This window comes from Peromyscus leucopus, chromosome 8b (assembly GCF_004664715.2).
Source record: "Peromyscus leucopus breed LL Stock chromosome 8b, UCI_PerLeu_2.1, whole genome shotgun sequence".
In the NCBI taxonomy this organism is placed as follows: domain Eukaryota; kingdom Metazoa; phylum Chordata; class Mammalia; order Rodentia; family Cricetidae; genus Peromyscus; species Peromyscus leucopus.
Window position 1 is genome coordinate 67,789,541 of NC_051086.1, and position 22,845 is coordinate 67,812,385.

The window sequence follows — 22,845 nt, forward strand, 5'->3', positions numbered from 1 at the left end:
GATTACCTATCTGTCTAAAACCATATATATATGTATTATATACATGTAATATATATAATATAATACAACAAGCTAAAGATGCTTTTGGTATGCACCTGAACTCTTGGCAGATTCTCTGACACTGAGGTTTTTGTCAGATGACATTACCCCACTCTGGCCCCAGGATACAAACCTAAAAGTCTACTAATATCAGTTCCTACTCTCTTGCTCTGTTTGTTATCTGTATCTTTCTTTTTTAAAAATATATTTCTGGCCCGGCAGTGGTGGCGCACGCCTTTAATCCTAGCACTTAGGAGGCAGAGGCAGGTGAATCTCGGTGAGTTCAAGGCTGCCAGGGCTACAGAGTGAGTTCCAGGAAAGGTGCCAAAGCTACACAGAGAAACCCTGTCTCAAAAAAACCATATATTTATTTATTTGTGTATTATTTATTTATGTCCATCTATATGAGGTTAGAGGGCATCAGATCCTCTGGAGCTGCCTGATATGGGGCTGGGAATCAAACTTGTCTTGAACAAGAACCGTGTGTTCTCTTAACCACGGAACCATCTCTCCAGCCCTGTCTATACCTTCCTTAGACTCATTATTAGCTCAGAGTAGAGCTAATACATCAAAAATACTTCTGGTTTTCCATAAAAATCATATTCCTCATCTCATGTAAGTACATTGCTAACATTTCCGAAGTCTTCCACTTTTGTCTTTTTAAAGCTAAAATAATCATCTTCCCTTTGTTTTCTAATTATTTCTTTCAGGGAAACACTAACTGTATTTTAAACATCCATTGACAACAATAGAACAAACATTCACTAAACTGTATTTCCCTTTTAGAGTGAAAAAACACGGTCATAAAAACATTTGCACACCATTTTGCTATTTTCATCATACATGAGAACAGAATTGTGAGCAATGGGTGTGGCAGCAAATGCCAGAATATTAGCACTCAAGAGGCTCAGGCAGGAGGACTTTTAGTTCAAGGTCAACCTGTCTCAAAAAAACAAAATTAGAACTAAAATGGTCAGGAGAAAGAAAGACAGGACAATCAAAATGAAAGAGAAGCCACAGAGCACACTTTGTTCTTTTGCTTCCCACCAACTTACCGAAGTTTCCTTCCTTTGCTGGCTTTTCTATCTACCTTCTTTCGGATCTTGCTTCGTAGTTTCTGGATTGCAAGCCACTGCCTAGGAAATTCACAAGCCATGTTATGCATCATCACCCTCAGAAACAGTTATGAATATTGACAAATTGGAATTTTTCTCACTAACAACCCTGCAAAAAGAAATCACCAACCTACATCAAATTCCTCAAGATAGTCTTGGGCCAAAGTGACTAATCAATTAGAGAGGATTTGTGCAATGGTAAGAACAAATGGCAACTGGGAAATGCTACAGCAAATCTGGCTAACAATGCTCCTCAGTATCTGGAGTTGCTCTGACAAGCACTCAATCTGCCAGTCTGTAGGAAAGCCCATAGAGCATAAGCCGTTTGGGTTTCCTCTAATGTTTTGGCTTGTACATAGTCTCTTGACACTGCAAGTGTTGCTTGGTCTGAAAGCATCAATTCATTCTTATTCATATTCTCATCACCCTCCTCACTCTTGGTTTCTTGGGTGAGATAGGGCCTCTCTATGCAGCCCTGGCTCTCCTCGAATTTGCCTCTAGCTTCCAACTGCTGAGGTTAAAGGCAGGCACCACCATGCTTGGCTCAATTCTCTAATTCTTATTTCCCTTTTGTAATGCTCAGTACTTTTGCTTCTCCTTTCTAATTAAAAAATTTACACATACTTATCTAGGTGTGTGTGTGCACTCATTTGTGCATGCCCACACATACTAGAACACGTGTAGAGAGGTCAGAGGAGAACTCATAGGCATCTCCTTCCACTCTGTGGATTCTGGGAACCAAACCAGGTCATCTGCAAGAGCAGTAACTCTGATCATCAGACTTGGCAGCAAGTGCCTTTACTTACTGAGTCATTTTACCAATTCTCCTAATGTTTTAAAGAATTATTTTATGGAGCTGGAGAGATGGCTCAGTGGTTAAGAGCAATGGCAGCTCTTCCAGAGGTCCTGAGTTCAAGTCCCAGCAAACACATGGTGGCTCACAACCATCTACAATGGGATCTGATGCCCTCTACTGTCATGCAAACATACATGCAAATAGAACACTCATATGCATAAAATATGTAAATAAACAAATCTTTTAAAAAAAGAATTATTTTATATGTATTAATGTTTTGCCTGTATGTATGTATGTATGTATGTGGACCATGTGTGTACCTTGTGCCCATGGAGGTCAGAAGAGGGTGTCCCTGGAACTGCAGTTACAGATGGATGTGAGCCACTACATGGGTGCTGAGAATCAAACCCTGTTCACAAGCAAGAACTACCAGTGCTCTTAACTGCTAATTCACTTGACTAGCCCCCCCCTCTAACTTTTAATAATTATCCACTAGGCTTATAGTTGTTTAATTTGTATTATATATTATATTTACATTCTATCTATAATATTTAAGTACGTATTAATAAAAGGTAAAGACTCTTCTTCCCCTCCCTCAATATAAGTTCTTTTATTTTTACTTTTTAAGACAGGCAGACTAGGCTGACCTCAAACTCACAAAAATCCACATGCATCTGTTTCCTGGGTACTGGGATTAAAGGTGTGTGCCACCACCTGGCCTCAATGTAATTTTAGACCATTACTACACCTTTAAAAAAAATCCAGGAAACCTTACACAATAACTAATATTTATTCTCAAATATTCACCAGTCTCAGGCTCCCTAGATTGTTTCTGTTTCACAGCTGGTTTAATGTTGATCGGGGTCCACAGAGGATTCACACATCTGTGGTCATTTTTTTTTGGGGGGGGGTTTAGAGATGGGGTTTCTCTGTGTAGCTTTGTGCCTTTCCTATCTGTGGTCATCTTAAGAGTCCCTTGCGAACTTAATTTTTCAAATAAGGGATTTGAAAACAAGCTAGAAAAATCTCCACAGATTGTACCTGTAAACAAATGCAAACGGGAAATCGCAGTAGCAGCTAGTCATCTTACCTGACTTCCACACGGAAAATTCAACCTGAGGGAGGGGGAAATCTAGGGAAATCCAATTACTGTAATCTTAATATAATCTTAATTACCATAATCTATTTTATTGTAAAGTCAGATAAATGTACAATATAATCACCACTTAAATACTATTTGCTCTATCACATTAACTATATGGTGAACACCTCTACAGCATTCCAAAGATACAGGAAATATCAACAATACCCTATCCCAAAATTTAAATAAAATTCAACTCAAAATTACTCCATCAACACTAATTTTTCATTGCCTACTCAAAATGCTGCTCTGCCCAGAATCTCATTCTGATATTTGCAGCTTTTGTTTCTTTTCATGCTTTTGTGAATTATGGCTCATGGTTATTTAAATGCACAGCACTCTAAATGCTCTTCTTATTTTCAAACCACAGGATGAAGTATACGAACAAGAGCCTTCCGTCACCACTTTACATTCTACACTGACATCTGGGTAATTCTGACACATTCCATTTCCAACTGAGCTGAAGCTTCAACCGAAGGGGTGGAGGTCCATACTGGGACAGACTAACAAAGCCAATTAAACTGAGCAAGGAACCTGCTGTGCACGGTAACCCATTCTGACAGCTGAGAACACAGGCTTAGGCAGAATTAAGAGTACTCAATGGGCTGGGCAGTGGTGGCACACGCCTTTGATCCCAGCACTTGGGAGGCAGAGCCAGATCTGTGAGTTCGAGGCTAGCCTGGTCTACAGAGTGAGATCCAGGACAGGTACCAAAGCTACATGGAGAAACCCTGTCTCGAAAAACAAAAACAAACAAACAAACAAACAAACAAACAGAGTACTCAATGAGAGAAACTACTACACAGGCAGCTTGAATGAATAGAAAATCATATCTAAGTTACCTTCCCATGGCCACCTGATCATTTGGATCCAAGGAGCTGGTCTTCCGCTCTATGAGTTCTCGAAGGAGCTAAGAAAAAAGGATAGCAACTGAGTTATTATCATCTCCCAACAGCAACTGGCACAGAAGGAATTCTGAAAGGCACAGTGACCACTCTCAAGCTATAATCAGTAAGGGCGAATTTCTGTTAGCATTTTATATTTATATAGTTTTCAAAGGTAACTACCACAATAGCTGAGAACAGATGTTCATTTGGATGACTTATGGTACTACAGTTTGTTTCAAAATAATCAATGAGTGTGCAACATTCCTTTCACTGCTTTTAAAACCAGTTGTGCCTGTCCGATCAACAATGGGTAATTTTTTTTTTTTTTTTTTTTTTTGGTTTTTTGAGACAGGATTTCTCTGTGTAACTTTGCGCCTTTCCTGGAACTCACTTGGTAGTCCAGGCTGGCCTAGAACTCACAGAGATCCGCCTGGCTCTGCCTCCCGAGTGCTGGGATAAAAGGTTAGGTGGGAAGGGCTGTGGACAGAAAGGGAAATGCACCAGTTTCCAACCAGTGAGATAATGGTGCAAAGTTAACTTCAGAACTATAGCCCCAGCAATCAGAAAGTCTCCCCTGAGTGAAAGTCTTGACTGTCAATAATGAAGAGAGTGGACTTCATCCCCTTGCTTCATACAATCGTACTATGCCAGCTGGTGATACCAACTCACTTAACCAGACATGACACAAACACATCTGAACAGCCACCAAAGTTTTGAGGAACCAAAAAGAAGTCATTTGTGTTCATTTCAAGTATAATAGAGAGTGGGTCTCCATCATCTCGGGTTAACTCCATTGGGGTTCTAACATTATTCTCCCATTCTCCTCTTAATCCTGGTACTCCACTGCATCCAATAAAAATCTCAATCTACACCTTTCACACACTTAGAAATCTGCATAGAACCTTGAGTCTTCAGTGCACTTAAACATTAAAAGAGAAAATTTTTAAGTTGCAATAATAAAATTTGGTGTCACCTCTCCTATATAAGTGCTACAAGCAGAGAAATGACAACAGAAATTAAGTTTCCAGACATCTCAGAGAAATCTAAAATTAACTAGTTCCTGCTAAACATCTATCAATAATACAGGTTTGGCTTTAAAATGCATTTCTTCACAAAAACAAGCAAGTATTTTGTAGGTAAGGCATAGTAGTAATACAGATATTATTCACCAAATTAAAGAGCTGAAGCCTATGCTAGGATGGAAAAGAAATAAATTCCTATGAAAGTAGTTTACTTTCTAATTTTCATTTGTGCATGTAAGTAGGAAGTAAAATTTATAAAAACTGCATCCACTTCCATAAGATGCAGCTTTACCGCACAAAGGAAAGGATATCTCAATCGCAATTAAAAATCCTCCTGTGAAGTTTTCTCATTTGCTTATTTTGGGCATTATTACCACAGCAATTACGTTTAAAAATGCTGGGACCAGAGGCCACTGGTTTATTATCACTAGAAAACAGCAAGCTATTTCTCTACCCCGTTTATCTGATTGATTCCCAACATCTTTCTGGCAGCCAATCTATCAGTTTATCTCTACTACTTCATCACAGTCACTTCTGGCAGCTAAGTACAAGATCCAAATCCAGTGCTACACAGACACATGACATGGTAAACCTGTGTAACGCCGCTGCTGAGTAAACAGCTGCCCGAGGGCTCAGCGCAAATGGGCTCTGCTTCCTAGTCAATGTTCTGGGAGAAGCAAGGATGGTGAATGGGTGAGGGGAAAGGTTAATAATAATAATTTTCTTAATGAAGAGAAAAGAATGAAATGACTTCATTTTACTGCCCTTACCTTGTTCCAGCCACACAAGAGATTACAACCACCATTCCTGGTTTTCTTAATCACCCCTAACCCCTTGAGCCTGGACAGTCTTGGCCACTAGGGAACAAGTGCTCATGGAAGGCCGCTCCAGCACAACAGGCACTGCCTCGCCTGGAAGGGAACACCACATGACCCACCAAGGCTGGAAACCGGAGCCATACAATGCAGAGGACCAGCAGGAGCCGCCACTCAAGCACCCAGTTGGTGTTGTGTTTGCTTCAAGCACTCTGTGTTCTACACACATCCTGGTCTTCATTCATCCTCATGACTCAAGAGCTTCATACAACTCTTCTTTGTCACTCCTAATGGAGAAGATGCAATCCATCTGTCTGTCTAGCATACTGGGTCCAAAATTTCAGAAGAAATAAAGAAATGTCATCACCGTAGTACCCATGGATAGTTATTTAGTAAGGTAATGCAGCACTAGCTTCCAGACACCCTAAGAGTAAGAAGCTGTATTTTCCTGTTGTCTGGATATGCATGTCCCTGATGACAAGCCATGTGGGACCTCTTCCTGTATTTACTGGTTATCTGTGTATCTTCATGGAAAAAATGTCTATTCAGATTCTTTATCCATTTTAAAGTTGACCTGGGGGACCTGGAGAGATGGTTTGGTGGTCAAGAGCACTAACTGCTCTTGAGGAGGACCCAGGTTTGGTCCTCAGCACCCACTGGTGGCTGAAAACCATCTATAACGCCAGTCTCGGAGAAATCCAATGCTCTCTTTTGGCCTCCAAGGACACTGTACACACACAGTGCACAGACATAACTGCGGGCAAAACACACACACACACACACACACACACACACACACACACACACACACACACACTTACTTAAAATAAAGGAAGCCAGGTTGCGTTTTGTTTTCAAGGCATAGGAGTTCTTATACTCTGTGCACCAGGCCCTTATAAGGGGAAGAGTCTTTCTACTTTCTTGATGGTATCATTTGCCTCAGGTAAGTTGTTAAATTTGATATAATCTATTTTTCCTCTGCTATTTGTACTTTTAATGTTGTATATAGGAAATTGTCATGTAGCTTAAGGTCATGAAGATTTACTCCTATAAGTTAATCTAAGAGTTCTCCAGTTTATATGATCCATTCTGAGTTAACTCTGTGTATGGTATGTGGTAGAAGAAAGGGAGAGGTCAAGGTCCACCCTAATTCTTTCATACCTAGATGTCCAATTGTTTCCCTTGTTGAAAAGACTTTGCTTTTCTTTTGCATTTAACTGTCTTGGCAATCTGTCAAAAGGCCAAGCTACTTTTTAAGGAATTGGGGTTTAAGGTCACATACTCCCAGGCTTTCTACATCTGTGACTGTGGGAGTTACTGACGCCCCCTTCTCAGGCTTCTCAAGTCCACACAGACCCTGGAGAAGGAAAGGTTACGACAACCCTTTCTGTAACTCAGCTAGCCTATCTGAGGGGTAGGATTCCTAACACCTCTCTCCTTAGTACACAGAGATAGCCATAGCCTAATTTCTGTGTGTTCAGACCCTCCCCCAATGAGATACAAAAGAAGAATCACGGCCTGTAATTCAGTAAGGTGAAAACTGGAGAATGAAGAGTTCAGGGTACCCTCCCTTACACAGCAAGTTCAAGGGAACCCTGAGCTACAGACCCTGTCTCAAAAAAAAAAAAAAGGGGGGGGTCCATTTACCTTTCCTTTTGTTCACCTCCCCACAAGAACTTTTCCTTGCTCTGTCTCCGACTTTACCACCCCCATTTTTACTTTTAGCTCCCTAGTCTTTCAAATTAACCCTAAAGCCAGGTGTGGTAACAGCGCATGCCTTTAGTTCCAGCACTTGGGAGATGGAGGCAGGTGGATCTCTCTGAATTTGGATATACACAGGGAGTTCCAGGACAGCTAAGGCTACAAAGTGAGACCCTGTCTCAAAACAGACAAACAAACAAGTAAATCTAATTAACACTAAAAGAAGCCACCTATGAGATTTTTTTTCAACAATATTTCTATTGGTTATTTGGGACTTTCACAAAATGCATCTCAATCACACTTGCTTCCCATTCCTCCTAGGTCCATACCCTGCCACCCTTGTATCCCCCCGCCCCCCCCCCAAAAAAAAAACACACCAAGTCCAATTTGTATTGTCCATATACTCACTGGAGCATGGTCAAACTCCCAGGGGCCATCCCCTTAAAGATAACTGAGTCCTTTCCAACTGCCACTCCCCAGCCCCTGCCAGAAGCCATCAACTGTAAAGAGCTACACTTCAGTACAATTTTTAAGGACTCTCTTCAATGGCTTCCTGTCTAGACTGTTTCTTTCTTTTTTTGGGGGGTGGGGAGGTTTGTCACAGAATACTTCAAATGAAGTTTCCTTGCCCATAACAGCCAGCAGGAGCACGGACCATGGACTTTCACATGGATTCCTGTGACAGTATGGACCACAGACATCAACAGGGCCTGTGGTCACAGCATGGACTGTGGAGGTCTTTCAAGGAGGCCCAATCCAGAAAATCAACTGTTCTCCATCTCGGACATCCTACCATTGCTCAGAGCCAGGGCGATTCTGCGGCTGGGCAGTGCTCTGGGGGCAGAACCTGTGCAACCTTCAGGGTGCTGCACACCACCACCCTGCCCTACCTGGCAACAACAGACTCTCCAGTCACCACAGCCATGCTCCCATACTTGTCGCTGCCACCTCTCTCTACCAGGCTCTGTTTCAACATCTTTCCTACCTCTCTATCACACATTTTTTTCAAAGTTGCATTACAAGCTTCATTACAGTGTGTGTATGTATGTATGTATGTATGTATGTATGTATATATATATACATATGTGTGTATGTATGTATCCCCCCCAAACAGCTTTACATGCAAATACTTATTACATACAACACGTCATTGGTCTGGTTCAAAGTTTCTGGTTTCCAAAGCACCATCAATACTGGCCTATTACTGAGACTCATCTCATATCCTGTTGTTGCCCAGAGTCAGGGTGATTTTGTGGCTGAGCAGTGCATCCCTGGGCAGGATCCAAGAGAGCTCCAGGCTGCTGCACACCTCTCTGAACTCAGTGCAGGCCGACCCGCTGGTTCTCTGAACAACACCGACTATGCTTGCAGCCGTGCGGCCCCAGGTTCTCCTTCCCCCAGCAGGCTGGGGAGCAGAGGCTGCAGTGGTGGTTCCCTGCTGCAGGCCTTACTGGCCTGCGCCGCCACATGGGCTGAGAACAGGCCCTGCTCTGCCACAGCAGGCTCTGTCTGCTGTAGCTGTGCTCCCATCACTGACCTGTTCCCACCATGCCTCTCTCTTCTGACATCCTTCCAATTTCATGAGACCACTTTTCAAAAGCATCTTCCCATAAGACCCACCTCTGTTTAGTTATTCCAGAGATACTGTGGGGTCTGCAGACTCCTCCTAAGCCGCCTTGTCTCCCCTTGGAGCCTCTCAGATCCTGTCATCTTTGATTTTTACATCTTGAGGCTCATAAAAAATAGACTTGCATATACTATAACTTCAAATATTTGGGAAGGCATTTCTGTACGCACCTGCAGTGGAAGTTCAACATAAAATGATTCACTTCCCACAGGGTTTATGTTTCTCTAACTTCTTGCCACAGGGTTCACTTACTCCTCAATGAACTCTACCGCCTAATGTTTCCTCTTCCACTACCCTCCTAAAAGGAATGGTATCTCCTTCCTAGAGCCTTCTTCAGTCTCTCTCCTGTGATCTTTAATAGGCCTTCAGAGCAAGCATTTCGGTTGTTTACTTCCCCTTCTTTACTTGGCCATCAGCTTCTAGAGGGCAGGGAATATAGTTATTCAAATTCTTACATATATCCCTGCAAGAACACCATCCACACATTATTATTCAATGTATTTTCCTGAGTCAAGTAGTAGGTAGTCACCTTAGAAACAAGTACAAAAAGTATTTCGCTTTTATAGGAAAAATACATTAGGAGAAAATTAATAAAGAATAGAATGGAAGGAAATCAAAATGAGTGGATAAATTCTAAGAAACATCTTACTTCTGAAGTTAAAAATGATTCACCTTTCGTTACTAGGACAGAGAATGTATAGCTAGAGGCAGGGGTGAGTCCGCCCAAGTCCCCCTGTCTAGGTCTTTAGGGACTCAGTTACCTTTTCTACTCTTGACTCAGCTGTGTTGCACCTGGACTAGAATTGGGAAGGATGACAAGTTTAGACACCAAATGAAGTGGCACTGTTTTCAAAGGCCATAATATTTCACTAAGCTTGGCCACTTGGCTTAAAATTTATTAGTCAAAACAGAAATTCCTTTAGACATAATATATAGTATCTTAATGTCTAATAATTTACTACAAGTGTAAAAAAATCACTATCAGCATCAGGCTCTGATATATGAATACAGTAATTTGAATGCTAGGAAACTTCTTGTCAATTTGCTTTTCCTTCTTCTTATACAAATAAAAACAATTCAATGGCATCAATCTACTCTTTTGAATCTTTGCTAAAAGTAACAACAGAGTGAGGGTGCTGTTGGTTAAGTTTTATAACAAGCTCCATTGCAAATATTCTGGTTCTTGGTCCCAGACATATATTTTGGTAAGTATTTTTTTTAAATCTGTTATAAAGGTGTGTGTGTCGAGTGTGGGGAGCGGGGGGAGTGTCCTTTGGGTTATAGCTCAATTGCTGACTATTTCTGGGCACTTTAGAAATATTTCTTTTAATAGTATCATATAATCTATCATTTGTGTTGAAAGAATAGAGAAGTCACACCAAGCTAGAGGATTCCCAGTTAAGAATCTGGATAGAGAACTAATTTGTGTTGTGTAATTACATCCGCTAAGGACTAAAAGCCTAGCAGAAACAAACTCTCTTCACAGCCCCCCTCTAGCATTCAGATGCCAATAATTCTTCAGCTCCACTAGAATCAATATTCTATTGACTCTGCCATCTTTTCAGCCTCCCTCATCATCATCCTCTCCTCCAGTGCTCACCTTCTTTATCAGGCAGATAATGATCCCATGGTTCCTCAGGACAACCTCTCCTGGTATACATCCTTTACATTCCTACAGGCTGTGCCTTTGTTATACAGATCCACAACCTTTTATTAGGGATACAATCTTGGAGTCCAAAAGTTTTAGAATTTTAGAAGGAAACAAAGCAAAGTGCATATACCATAACTACCTCAGCAGTCTGGGCAGCACCCCAGAGTCAAACACATGTGCATTCCTAGGTCTGAGTTACCGCACTCAATCTGATTTCTAATTCCATTTACCTGAAATTTTCATGATTTCATTTTTCTTTATAGCCGAATAGTATTCCAGGCTATACATGCACCACATTTTCATTATCCATTCATCAGTTGAAAGACATTTATGTTGTTTCTGTTTCCTAGGCTATTGTGAAGAGAGCAGCAATGGACATGGCTAGGACGCCAAGGAGTGAGGTATAGCTGGGTCATATGGTAGATTTCCCTCTGCCCCCTAGACAGGGTTTCTCCTGGCTGTCCTGGAACTCCTTTTGTAGACCAGGCTGGCCTTGACTCAGAGATCTGGTTGCCTCTGCCTCCTAAGTACTGGGACTAAAGGTGTGCGCTGCTGCCGCCGCCGCTGCCACCACCCAGTAAGGTAGATTTATTTTTAATTTTCTGAAGATTCTCCATACTGATTTCTAGAGTGGCTGGACCAATTTGCAATCACCAACAGTGAATGAGGGAGTGGGATAAGTAAGATTATGAATTCAGAACCATCCCGATAAGGTGCTGCACCCTAGCAAGCTTACCATATAAACAAACACAGTAACCATTGAGAACTTTTTCATTCCAGAATTATAGAGAAGGGATCTTGTGTCTATATTTCCTTGGCAAAACACTACCCACATTAAATCCCAGTGTCTGAACTCAGTCAGAAACACAAGCCTCTGTACCCTGCACTCGTTCACCCCAACTCCCTGACGCTAACTCTAGGTCTTCTGCATCAATATTGGCTCTTTTAACTTGAAAAAAATTATGACATTTTACCTATTATGTGTAGGTCTGCACATGTGTGTGGGAGGGGAGACACGTGCACGCCACAATACACTGGTGCAGGTCAGAGGAAAACATGTAGGAACTGGTTCTCTCCTTCTACCACGTGAGTTCCAGGGACTGAATCCAGGTTTTCAGACTTGGCAACAAGCACCTCTACTTGTGGAGACATCTAACTGGCCCTAAATTTGTGTGCATGTGCACTCATGCACACACATGCCATGGCACACAGGTGATGTCAGAAGACAATGTGGAGTCAGTTCTCTCCTTCCACCTTCTTGTGGTATTCTAGTTTCCTCTGCTGCTGTGATCAACACTCTGATCAAAATCAAGTTAGAAAAGAAAGAGTTTGTGGGGCCTGTACTTCCAGTTAACAGTTCATCACTGAGGGAAGTCAGAGAGGAACTAAACACAGGAACCATGAGGGAACACTGCTTGATGGCTCACTCTCTAGCTCATGCTTAACTATCACTTTAAAACAGTTCAGAACCACTTGCCTAGGGATGGTACAACCCAAACTGGGCTGAGTCTTTCTGTATCAATTAGTAATCAAGACAAGCTGGAGCTATATAGTGAGTTCAAGGTCAGCCAGAGCTACATAGAAGATCTTATTTCAAAAATCAAAACAAGGAGCTGGAGAGATTGCTTAGTGGTTAGGAGCACCTACTATTCTTACAGAGGACTGAAGATTCCAGTTCACAACTACCTGTAATTCCAGCTCCAGGGAACTAATGCCCTCTTATGGCAACTGTACCATGTGTATAGACCCACACACAAATACACAAAAATAAAAATAATAAAATCTAGCTGGGCAGTGATGGCACACACCTTTAATCCCAGCACTTGGGAGGCAGAGGCAGGCAGATCTCTGTGAGTTCAAGGCCAGCCTGGTCTACAGAGCGAGTTCCAGGACAACTAGGACTGCTACACAGAGAGACCTTGTCTTAAAAAACCAATAAATAAATAAAATAAAATCTTTCACACACACACACACACACACACACACACACACACACACACACACAATAAATGTGAACAAAGGTCTACAGAAAGAGGAGACAGAGTGGAGGAGTGGACTTCTTAAAACCCAAACTAAGTATGATTGCTTCTCCAAACTCACCACTATTTTCCCATCTCAACAAATAGCACTACATTCTTGTAATCACAAAGCCCAGAAATCTTAGTCACCTTTGACTAATCCTTTCATATTCCACATAAAATCACTCCATCAGCAAATCCTCAGCTCAGTCTTCAACTTATCTCCAAAATCCAAATACTTTCCCTACAAAGTCTTCCTAGTCTCAAGACACAACTGTCTCTTGCGTGTATTGTCACCAGCTCCTACACAGTCTCTACTGCTCCTGCGTCCTTCTACTTCTGTCCGTATTTTCAGCACGCCCCCCAGAGTAAGCCTGTAAAATAGCAGTCTACCATGCTACTCATCTCAGGCTCCTCTTGTGATTTCCCTCTCACTCTCATCTAAGGTCTACAAGTGGTCTAAAGAGCCTGCAGGACCTAGCTCCACTTCTTCATGTCTACTGTATCCTTGATGCTCCTATGTTGTGGTAATTTCTTCTGTGCCCAGAGCCTTTGCACTTGTCACCCTTTTCCCTGCCATGCTCTTCATCCAGACATCTGCATGGCTTCACTCAGACACCACCTTATCCCCTAGAATGCACAAGAAAAGCAGCAACCACCATTTCCCACCTGGCTGTCCATCTTGCTGCGCTTATCAGTGTTTCCCTGCTTTGTCCTATCATAAAAACAGGAACTTTGTTTTCTTCTAGCCTCCAATAAAGCCCTGAGAAAAAGTTCTGAGGATAGAAATGTTCATATTTGCAGAACCCAACACAGTAGACTCTAGCACAGGCCACTACTCAACCCTTGAAATGTGGCTAGTGTGACTGAGGAGCTGGATTTTTTATTTTGTTTTATTTTAATAATCAAAACAAACATGCTGAGCATAGTGGCATATGTCTGCAATCCCAGTACTGAGAAGGTTCAGGCAAGAAGACCATGAGTTCAAGAACAGTCAGGGTTACACAGTAAATTGCTGTGGAACAAGCTTTTTGTACACTATGAATATGTATTATTCTCATTGGTTTAATAGAGAAGCTGACTGGCCAATAGCTGAGCAGGATACAGTTAGGAAGGAGAGCCAGACTAGGAGAATGCTAGGAGGAAGAAGGGTGGAGTCTGGGTTTGCCAGCCAGACACAGAGGGAGCAGGAGATGAATACGCCATGCTAATAAAGGTACCACCACCACATGTCAGAGCATAAATAAGGAATATGGGTTAACTTAAAATGTAAGACCTAGTTAGTAATAAACCTGAGCTATTGGCCTAGCATTTGTAATAAATATTAAGCCTTTGAGTGATTATTTGAGATCAGCTGCAGGACAGGAAAACTCCACCTACAGTAAAGTCTAGGATAGCCTAGGCAACATGGTAAGATTGCTTTGAAACAGTAACAACAAAACCCTTAAGTTTCATAAGATATGGCTACTACATTGAACAACAGCCTAGAAAGGCTAAAAGAAAAATTTTTCAATAAACATACAATAAATATTCACATACTCAAATACTTGCTGGCTGGCTGGCTGGCTGGCTGGCTGGCTGGCTGGCTGACTGACTGACTGACTGGGAAAAAGAAATTTGAAGGCATTTTTTTTTCTTTTAAAGACAGGACTTTGCCAGGCAGTCCAGATTGGCCTCAGACTCACAATCTTCCCCACCCTAAGCTCTAGAGTGCTGAAATTACAAGCACATGTCACCATACAAAGCTTGTAAAGTTTTCTTCTCCCTCTCTCTCTTTTTTTTTTTTTTGTTAATTATAGAAAACCCCAAACAGCCGAAAGGTAGACAATACCATAACAGAGCCTCTAATAACTATTATCAATCTGAAGGCTTTTCTTTTTTTTTTTTCCTTTTCTTTTCTTTCTGTTTTTTTTTTTTGTTGTTGTTGTTGTTTTTTGTTTTTTGTTTTTTGTTTTTTTGTTTTTCGAGACAGGGTTTCTCTGTGTAGTTTTGGTACCTGTCCTGGATCTCACTCTGTAGACCAGGCTGGCCTTGAACACACTGAGATCCTCCTGGCTCTGCCTCACGAGTGCTGGGATCAAAGGCGTGCGCCACTACTGCCTGGCCTGAAGGCTTTTCTTATAACCTGGTTTCCAACAATGACTGCATTCTTGAAAATAAAGAATTAATTAGTTATTAATTAAGTACAGAATCCTGCTATGTCGCCCTGGCTAACCTGGAAGTTGGCTATGTAAAGCAGGCTGGCCTTGAGGTCATAGATCTGCCTGACTCTGCCTCCTGAGTAGCAGTGAAATTAAAGGTATACCGATTTTCAGGTCATACTTTCTTTTTAGACAGGGTCTCACTGTGTACCCCAGGCTGCCCTCAAACTCCTACAGATCCACCCACTTCTACTACCACCTGGCCTGGCTCCCGCCATATTTTTAAAGAGGAGCTATGCAACTACACAAAACTAGAGAACATTCCCTCTTGTTAGAAAATTCTCGAGAAGGGAATTTCAGCAGATTAGCCTCTATAAATCCATCATCTGGCACAATAAATGTCAATAGAATGGTCATAATTGCATAAAAGTGGTATATGTGAATTGTCATAATGGTCAAGTGGATTTTCAAATTTATCTAATCAAAAGGTGGCATAATGCACTATGAAGAAAATCAAGCTGGAATTCAGAACAATTGCACTTCAATGTTCTTATTCTGTGAGGGCTGATCTCCCCTAGTCACTCCTTGGGGTTAATTATGTTCAATTTTAGATATATAATGTACACACGTTTTGGAAGATCTTATTAACTTACCCTTTTCTTTGTTAGTTACTTTGAAGGAAGAATACATAAAATTGAACTTAGTACCAAGTCAATATGCCTATCTGAGTGAAGAGGTAGTTTCTTATTCCTTGAGAAGTACCAAATTCTTCACTTGCAGCTACAAAAATACTGCTGGGATCCTATGCTTAATTTACACTCAGCCAGAATATATTGAACTTATTACTACAAATCAGGCAATTCTGGCCACACATTTGCCTAGTAAACTTTGATGGTACCATTATGTTTAAGAAAGATTCTTCAATAGTTCTAAGCTAATCCTCCTTCTTTCCTGCCTAGTCCAATTAATTGTATTGCTCAAAGGTTTGGTCTACAGTTTTTACATTTAGTGAGTGAAGCAGTGGAATGTAAGTCAGCATCTTTTGAAAACAGGAACCAAAAGAAATGAAGGTGCTAGGTATGGTGGCACACTCCTTTAATTCCAGCCCTTGGAGGCTGAGGCAGAAGGAGCTCTATGAGCTCAAGACCAGCCTGGTCTACATAGAGAATTCAGGCTCGCCACGGCAATGTAGTAAAGCCCTGGTCAAGGCTCTGCCATGGACCTTCTCTTCTAGACCTGGCACTTAAAATCTGGCTTTGCTGGGTATGGTGCCGCAGGCCTATAATCCTTGAACTTGGAAGGCAGAAGCAGTAGGATCACCTGTTCAAGGCCAGCCTGGGCTACATGAGACTTGGTCTTAAGGAAACAAAACTGAAGTCAGTAAAAAGTGCCTTTTATCCTTATGTCCTTCTGTTCTCCAGCAGCTTCATAACTCAAGCTAGTGACCAAAGGCTAGTGCTGAGGCCATACTTGTCTCTCAATAATGACAATAATAATGACAACATTATTAATGTCAAGTGCCTAAAGAGACAGTATACAAGCTACCATGTATTGCAAATAAAATTCTTACACATGGGACATAAAATAATCTTGTGATCGTTAGTAGTTAATTGGACATTGCTAATTAGTTTTTTTAAACATTATTACTATGTCCCCCAAGCTCAAAATGGTTAGTTCCTTGCTCTACCTTCAGTCATAATGTCAATTTTCAAATTTATTTGCATGTTCTCTCTAAAATCATCACTAAAGTAAATGTGCAATAAAATCTGTTAGACTTTTAAGAAACACTATCCAGGGCTGGAGAAATGGTTCAGTGGTTAAGGGCACTGACTACTCTTCCAAAGGACCCAGGTTCAATTCCCAGCACCCACATGGCAGCTTGCAACCGTCTGTAACTCCAGAGCCAGGGGACCCAAAACCCATGGCAAAACACCAATGTACATAAAAATGAAAATAGAATTAAAAAAAGAAAGACAAACATTATTTTTTAAAAAGAAACACTATCCAGATCCCAAATACAAACATTTAAAAATGAAATTAAAAACGAAAGACTGCTCTTGTAAAAAGCATCTATTCTCCAGTAATGTATTAGCAAGAGCAAGAAGAGATTCATATCAGACTTCCTAACATGTTAGTAACCATTAGCTGGGCCACTGTGAAGTTACATGCCAACAGAGAACAGTGCACTGCCATTAACTTCAACGATGGCTTGAGATGCCACTTACTCTCACTTCCATTCAAATGCATACAATTAAAGCCACCACATCAACTGTCCATATTAATCACTCACTGAGTTAATTAAAGAAAACCATCTTGTCAGACAGCCTGCCACTTCTCTACTTCTCAACACGATCAACTTTTAATAGTTCACCAAATTAGTAATTACTTGTTTATGGCATTATCAAATATCTTGGATACAGAGGTCTAGCATGTAGCAAGGTCAGATCTAGATATGTCCTGATGGCAAATAAAAGGGAAAATTTAACCCACCAAAATGGCCACCCAAAACACAAAGCCTATAATGCTTTTCTCTAGATACTCCTGGCAAGATTCAAAGTGACAAGACAAACCAGATCAAAACTAAACAGAACTGGAAGCAACATACAAAATCCTAATGAACGCTTAGGAATCCAAATCTCGATCTGTCAACATCTAAGTTCAATTAGGGCTTTCTGAACAAAATAACTGATGAGGTGACAAAAAACTAGTCTGAGGTCTGGGAGAGGAAAAGTGCAGTCACTTTATATTACTATAGTTTAGGGCAATCACATCACAACACCAAATCTTACAAGGATTAAATAAAGATGTCAACCACCCATCTACACCAGGTGGCTGGCACATAAACAGTGCTCAGAGAATACTTGCTCCCAAATCATTAAGAATTCAGGTTTACCAAGAAAAAACTACCCAGGCTTTTAAAAAAGCAAACAAAAGAAAAAACCTTAAGTGGTGTGATGATGCAGGTAACACATCTTTAAGAAAAAAAAATTTCATAAAGTAGCAAGCAGACAGAATCATGAAAATGAAAAATAGGTAATGAAAACATTTCTGAATGACCACCTTTCATGCTCACTTAATGTTTTGTGAAATTGTCTTTAAGGATAAGCTTTGACACGCCAGGCAGTGGTGGCGCATGCCTTTAATCCCAGCACTCGGGAGGCAGAGCCAGGCGGATCTCTGTGAGTTGGAGGCCAGCCTGGGCTACACAGCGAGATCCAGACCTGGCACCAAAAACTACAGGGAGAAACCCTGTCTCAAAAAAACAAAACAAAAAAAGGATGAGCTTTGACAAGAGACCAATTCATTCAAAATGAAATATACAATGTTTTCCTACAGAAGGGACTCAGCCTTTCACAAACCCCTCATGCCAGCTACATCAAGCCTTCAGTAAGCCAGCTTCCACACAAACCAGTATCAAAACTATAAAGCTAATTTTTTCATTAGAATTAAGTAACAGAAGCTCAATAAATCATTTGCCTTCTAAAGAAAAAAATTACTTTCTAACAACATAATATTTCTTCCAGGCCTAAAAAAAAAAGAAGCTTATTTATTTACAAACTGAAAACCGTAAAGCTATAATTTTTTTTATGGCACAAGAATGAAATATTTAAGAAATAAAGGTACATCAAAAGAACAAAATTTGGTATAGGCAGCCTGGAGAGTGAGGCTAATGTTGCCATTTGCTGTGTGACTTTTTTTTTTTTTTTAAAGAAGGTTACTTAACTTTAAAATTCTATTTCTTTTAAGTCTTTCAGCTCTAAAACTGCTAAGACTAGGAGCTGGCAACATGGTTGAGTGGTGAGGGTGCTTGCTACCAAGCCTAACAACCTGAGTTCACATGTACAAACCCATGGCAAAACACCTATGTATGTGCACACTCACTCACACATACATATAAATAAATGAATAAATGTAATAAAGGAATCTTTTAAATGGTAGGATTAGGCTGGCAAGATGGCTCAGGAAGTAAAGGTACTTGCCACCAAGTCAAATCTAATGATCTGAATTTGGTTCCTGGGATCCACATGGCAGGAAGAAAAACTGACTCCTGTGAGTTGTCCTCTGACCTCCACATATACACCATGCATATACACTCACATAATACCCACATGCAGACAAAAAATAAATAAGGAACAATTGCAATAAAATGTAAACGATGGGATTAAATTATAATCCAAACACTGGTGAGGCTGAGCTAGGAGGACTGAGAGTTCCAGGCTGGGCTGGCTATACAGTGAGGCTGTCTCAAAAAAAAGAAAAAGAAAAGAAAAGAAAAGAAAATTAGAGCCAGTGAAATGGCTCAGTGTTAGGTAAGGGCACTTGCTGCCCAACTTGACTACCTGGGTTCTAGCCCCAGGTCTCACAAGGTGGAGAGAACTAACTGCCTCCTGCAAGTTGTCCATATCCATGCTGTAGTGCACAAGCACACACATACACTAATAGAAGTATTGTGGTAGTTCCCCCATAGACTTGGAAATGTAAGCACTTGCTTTGGTGAGGTTTAGGAGGTATAGTATTGTTAGAGGAAGTACATCACTGGGAGTAGTCTTTGAAAGTCAATGGCCTTGCTGTGTTTTCAGTTTGCTCTACTCCATGCTTGAAATTAAGAATGTGATCTCTCAGCTTCCTGCTCCACCTACCTGCCTGCTGACATGTCTCCTTTACATAATGGACTTCCCCTCTGGAACCAGAAACCCAAATAAACATTTTCCTCTATAAGCTGCTTTCAGTCAGAGTGTTCTATCACAGCAACACAGAAAAATAATTAATGTAAGTATGATAATTAAAAAAAAAAACCCAGTCATTTTAAAAAGGAAAATAAATAAAAATTAAGCTGGCATGGTGATGCATGCCTTCAATCCCAGAACTCAGGAGGCAGAGAAAGGAGGATCTCTGTGAGTTCTAGGCCAGCCTGGCCTACATAGTGAGCTCAAGACATCCAGGACTACATAAAAAGACCCTGCCTCAGACAGATGGATGGATGGATGGATGGACAGACAGACAGACACAGATGAATACATAAATGATTTATGCTTCCCTTTAATTACCCCATTTTTGTATATATAAATACGCATGAGTATATAAGTGTGTGTGTGTGTTTATACCTGTACCATTATTATTAAATATAGTAGGCATGCTTTTAAAGTTCAAGAACCATTAAGAAACAAAGAATGGGAGTAAAAATGAATGTGTGAGCAGGTGGGGGTGGGTGGGCTGACCTATATGTCATTCTCAGTAGTTAGGGCATTTACACAGCCTCATAATACCTGAATTAACCAAGTAAGCCTTTAAACCCTTACAATGGAACATTTAAATTCAATGTGGCTATAATCTCTTCCTTACAAAACATGGACCCAGAGAGTTTAGCCTCAAGTATGTTAAAAAGGGGTGTGTGTATGTGTGAGAAATGTGTTATATTCACCATCCACCTCATCCACATGACCATATTTTAAAAAGACAAAAGAGAGAAAAAAAATAAAAGAATCTCACAGGCCTATTGTAACCCATTGTCCCCCTTCTGAATGCAACACTTAGCTCAGGCTCACTACCCTGACAAATAAGGAAAGCACTTTATGAAGCCAATTTAATTGGGAGGTGACAGAAAACATACAGCCATTTTCTTTAGCCTTATCATTGAATTGGCTTCAGTTCCAATCTCTGGCAAATCCCACTCAACAGAAGAAATTAACCAGGTCAGCAGAACAGGTGCTACGCTGTGTCTGTCAAGGGCCTGGCATCCCCACAATTACTTGCACACAATGAAGCAGTAATCTTTACAGATCATCTCTCCCAAGCAGCATATTGGGGAGGGGGAGGAAAACTGAAGGGAGGAGATCGGGGGAGTAAAGGGGCAGTGAGTAGAAGAGGAATAAGAAGAAATGAGAAAAGGCAAGAAAAGAAAATGAATGTGCAGCTGCCTTGCAGCTCAGCAGATGTCAGGATGTGATGTACGAGGCTAGGATAAGCTGTCGTAGCCTGCTGCCAAAGAGTGGTAAGTGATTAAAGCTCGCACAGTTCTAAGCACCATATTTAGAATCTGTGGGGTTTCAAGACTTGCACCCGTGCCTTGCTGTGCCACCAGATGTTGGCAACTGGACCAGTTCCTACCGAGTGTGCAAGAATGGCAGCAGTTGGTAACAGAAGCAAAGCAATCTGGAATGCTTCCGGAGACTCTGTACATTAACAAGTGTCACCCATCATTCACCTTTACAGAAGGCTGAAACAACTCCAATTTGCTGCCACTTCCCTCTTGGGAAACAGCCAAGATAAAGTTGTGCCTGGCAGCCCCATTTGTTTCACTCAGGTGTTTCAGCTGCCTTACTGACCTCTATTAGTTTAAGTTTTAATTTAGATTAACCTCAGCACCCCAATTAACCAGCAAGGGGAAAAGCTAAGATGTGACTAGTCATAACTCTGAAATCAGAATTTATTGAAGTTAAAATTATTAATTAGGATGAAGGACCAATCAAGTAATGTTACTTCTTAAACAGATCTTCAGAATTAAAACAAATAAATAGATGGATGAATGAATAAGTAAATAAATGTAAGGGAAAACAAAGAAATACAGGGGAAAATCAAGACTCCATGATTTTGTCAGTGGAATTGGCTTCTTCCCAGCAATTTCAGTTTGCCTTCTTCAGGCTATTTAGCTCACGATGCACTTTATTTCAGCAATGTACACTTTAATGAGGACTAGAACATTTCTGACTGTCTCTCCTGATCTCACACAATTAGACAGCATTAATATCCTGTATCAAGCCCATTTTTAGACTCTCCAGAACATTTCCTGTCCTTCTGACAAATGGGTTTAAGAAGAGGAGAAAAGGAAAAGAATCAAGACCCCTGACTGGAGCAGCTGAGGCCAATACTCTCCTCGATCCTCAATATTCTTTTCACACTCACTTATGGCAATAATTTTATCAAATATTAAAAATTATGGGGCTGAGATGGCTCAGCAGGGTAAAAGCACCTGCTGCTTTTGCAGCAAACTGGGGTTTGATTCCTTGTTGCAGGTGTCCTAAATGGTCTTAATAAAAACCCGGAGCCAGATATTTGGGGTAAATACTGAAAGATCAGAGAGACAAAATAACAAGCCACAGCCACTTCTTACCTCACCAACTACACGAATCCTCAGACTGATGCTGCAAGTCCTCAACCAAAAGGGCTCTCTAGTTCCTGTCTCCTCACACTTTTTATGCCTTTCTCCGCCCAGCCATTTCACTTCCTATTTCAACCTTCCTAGTGCTGGGATTAATGGCGTGTGTGCTTCCCAAGTACTGGGGTTAAAGGTGTGTGCCCCTACTGCCTGGCTCTGTTTCTCTCCTAGACTGGATCAATCTCATGTAGTCCAGTGTGTGGCCTTGAACTCACAGAGATTCTGCCTCCCGAGGGCTAGGATTAAACGTGTGTGCCACCACCGCTTGGCCTCTATGTTTAACTCTCTGACTGGCTCTGTCCTCCCACCTTCAGGCAAGCTTTATTTCTTAGATTACAAATATTACCACATTTCCTAACACCGACATCAGGCAGCTCACAACCACCTGTAACTCTAGTTCCATGGGATCCAACACCCTCTTTCCAGACATGGGCACAAATACACAAATAACATTTAAAATAAATAAATAAATAAATAAATAAAACTGTAACTCTAGTTCCATGGGATCCAACACCCTCTTTCCAGACATGGGCACAAATACACAAATAACATTTAAAATAAATAAATAAATAAATAAATAAATAAATAAATAAATAAATAAATAAATAAATAAGTCTCTTTTTACATGCCAAGTAAGAGGCATTCCCAATACAGATCACCTCTTCTTGTTTTATCTGTCATTTTCTTAAGAGGTTTCTTACTTCATATTCATATGCAAAGTAAATCTATCATGACT

General features: G+C 40.9%; 1 protein-coding gene across 1 annotated transcript in view; it reads right to left on the bottom strand.

The window, feature by feature from the left end:
• The window catches only part of Aatf (apoptosis antagonizing transcription factor), a 118,002-nt gene that overhangs the window by 32,172 nt on the left and 62,985 nt on the right, over positions 1 to 22,845 (bottom strand). Inside the window, exons 9-10 of the mRNA XM_028890511.2 lie at positions 3,934 to 4,001; positions 1,095 to 1,175 (exon numbers count right to left, since the gene is read on the bottom strand). Coding sequence (XP_028746344.1) covers positions 1,095 to 1,175; positions 3,934 to 4,001 — 149 coding nt within the window. The remainder of the gene's footprint in view (positions 1 to 1,094; positions 1,176 to 3,933; positions 4,002 to 22,845) is intronic.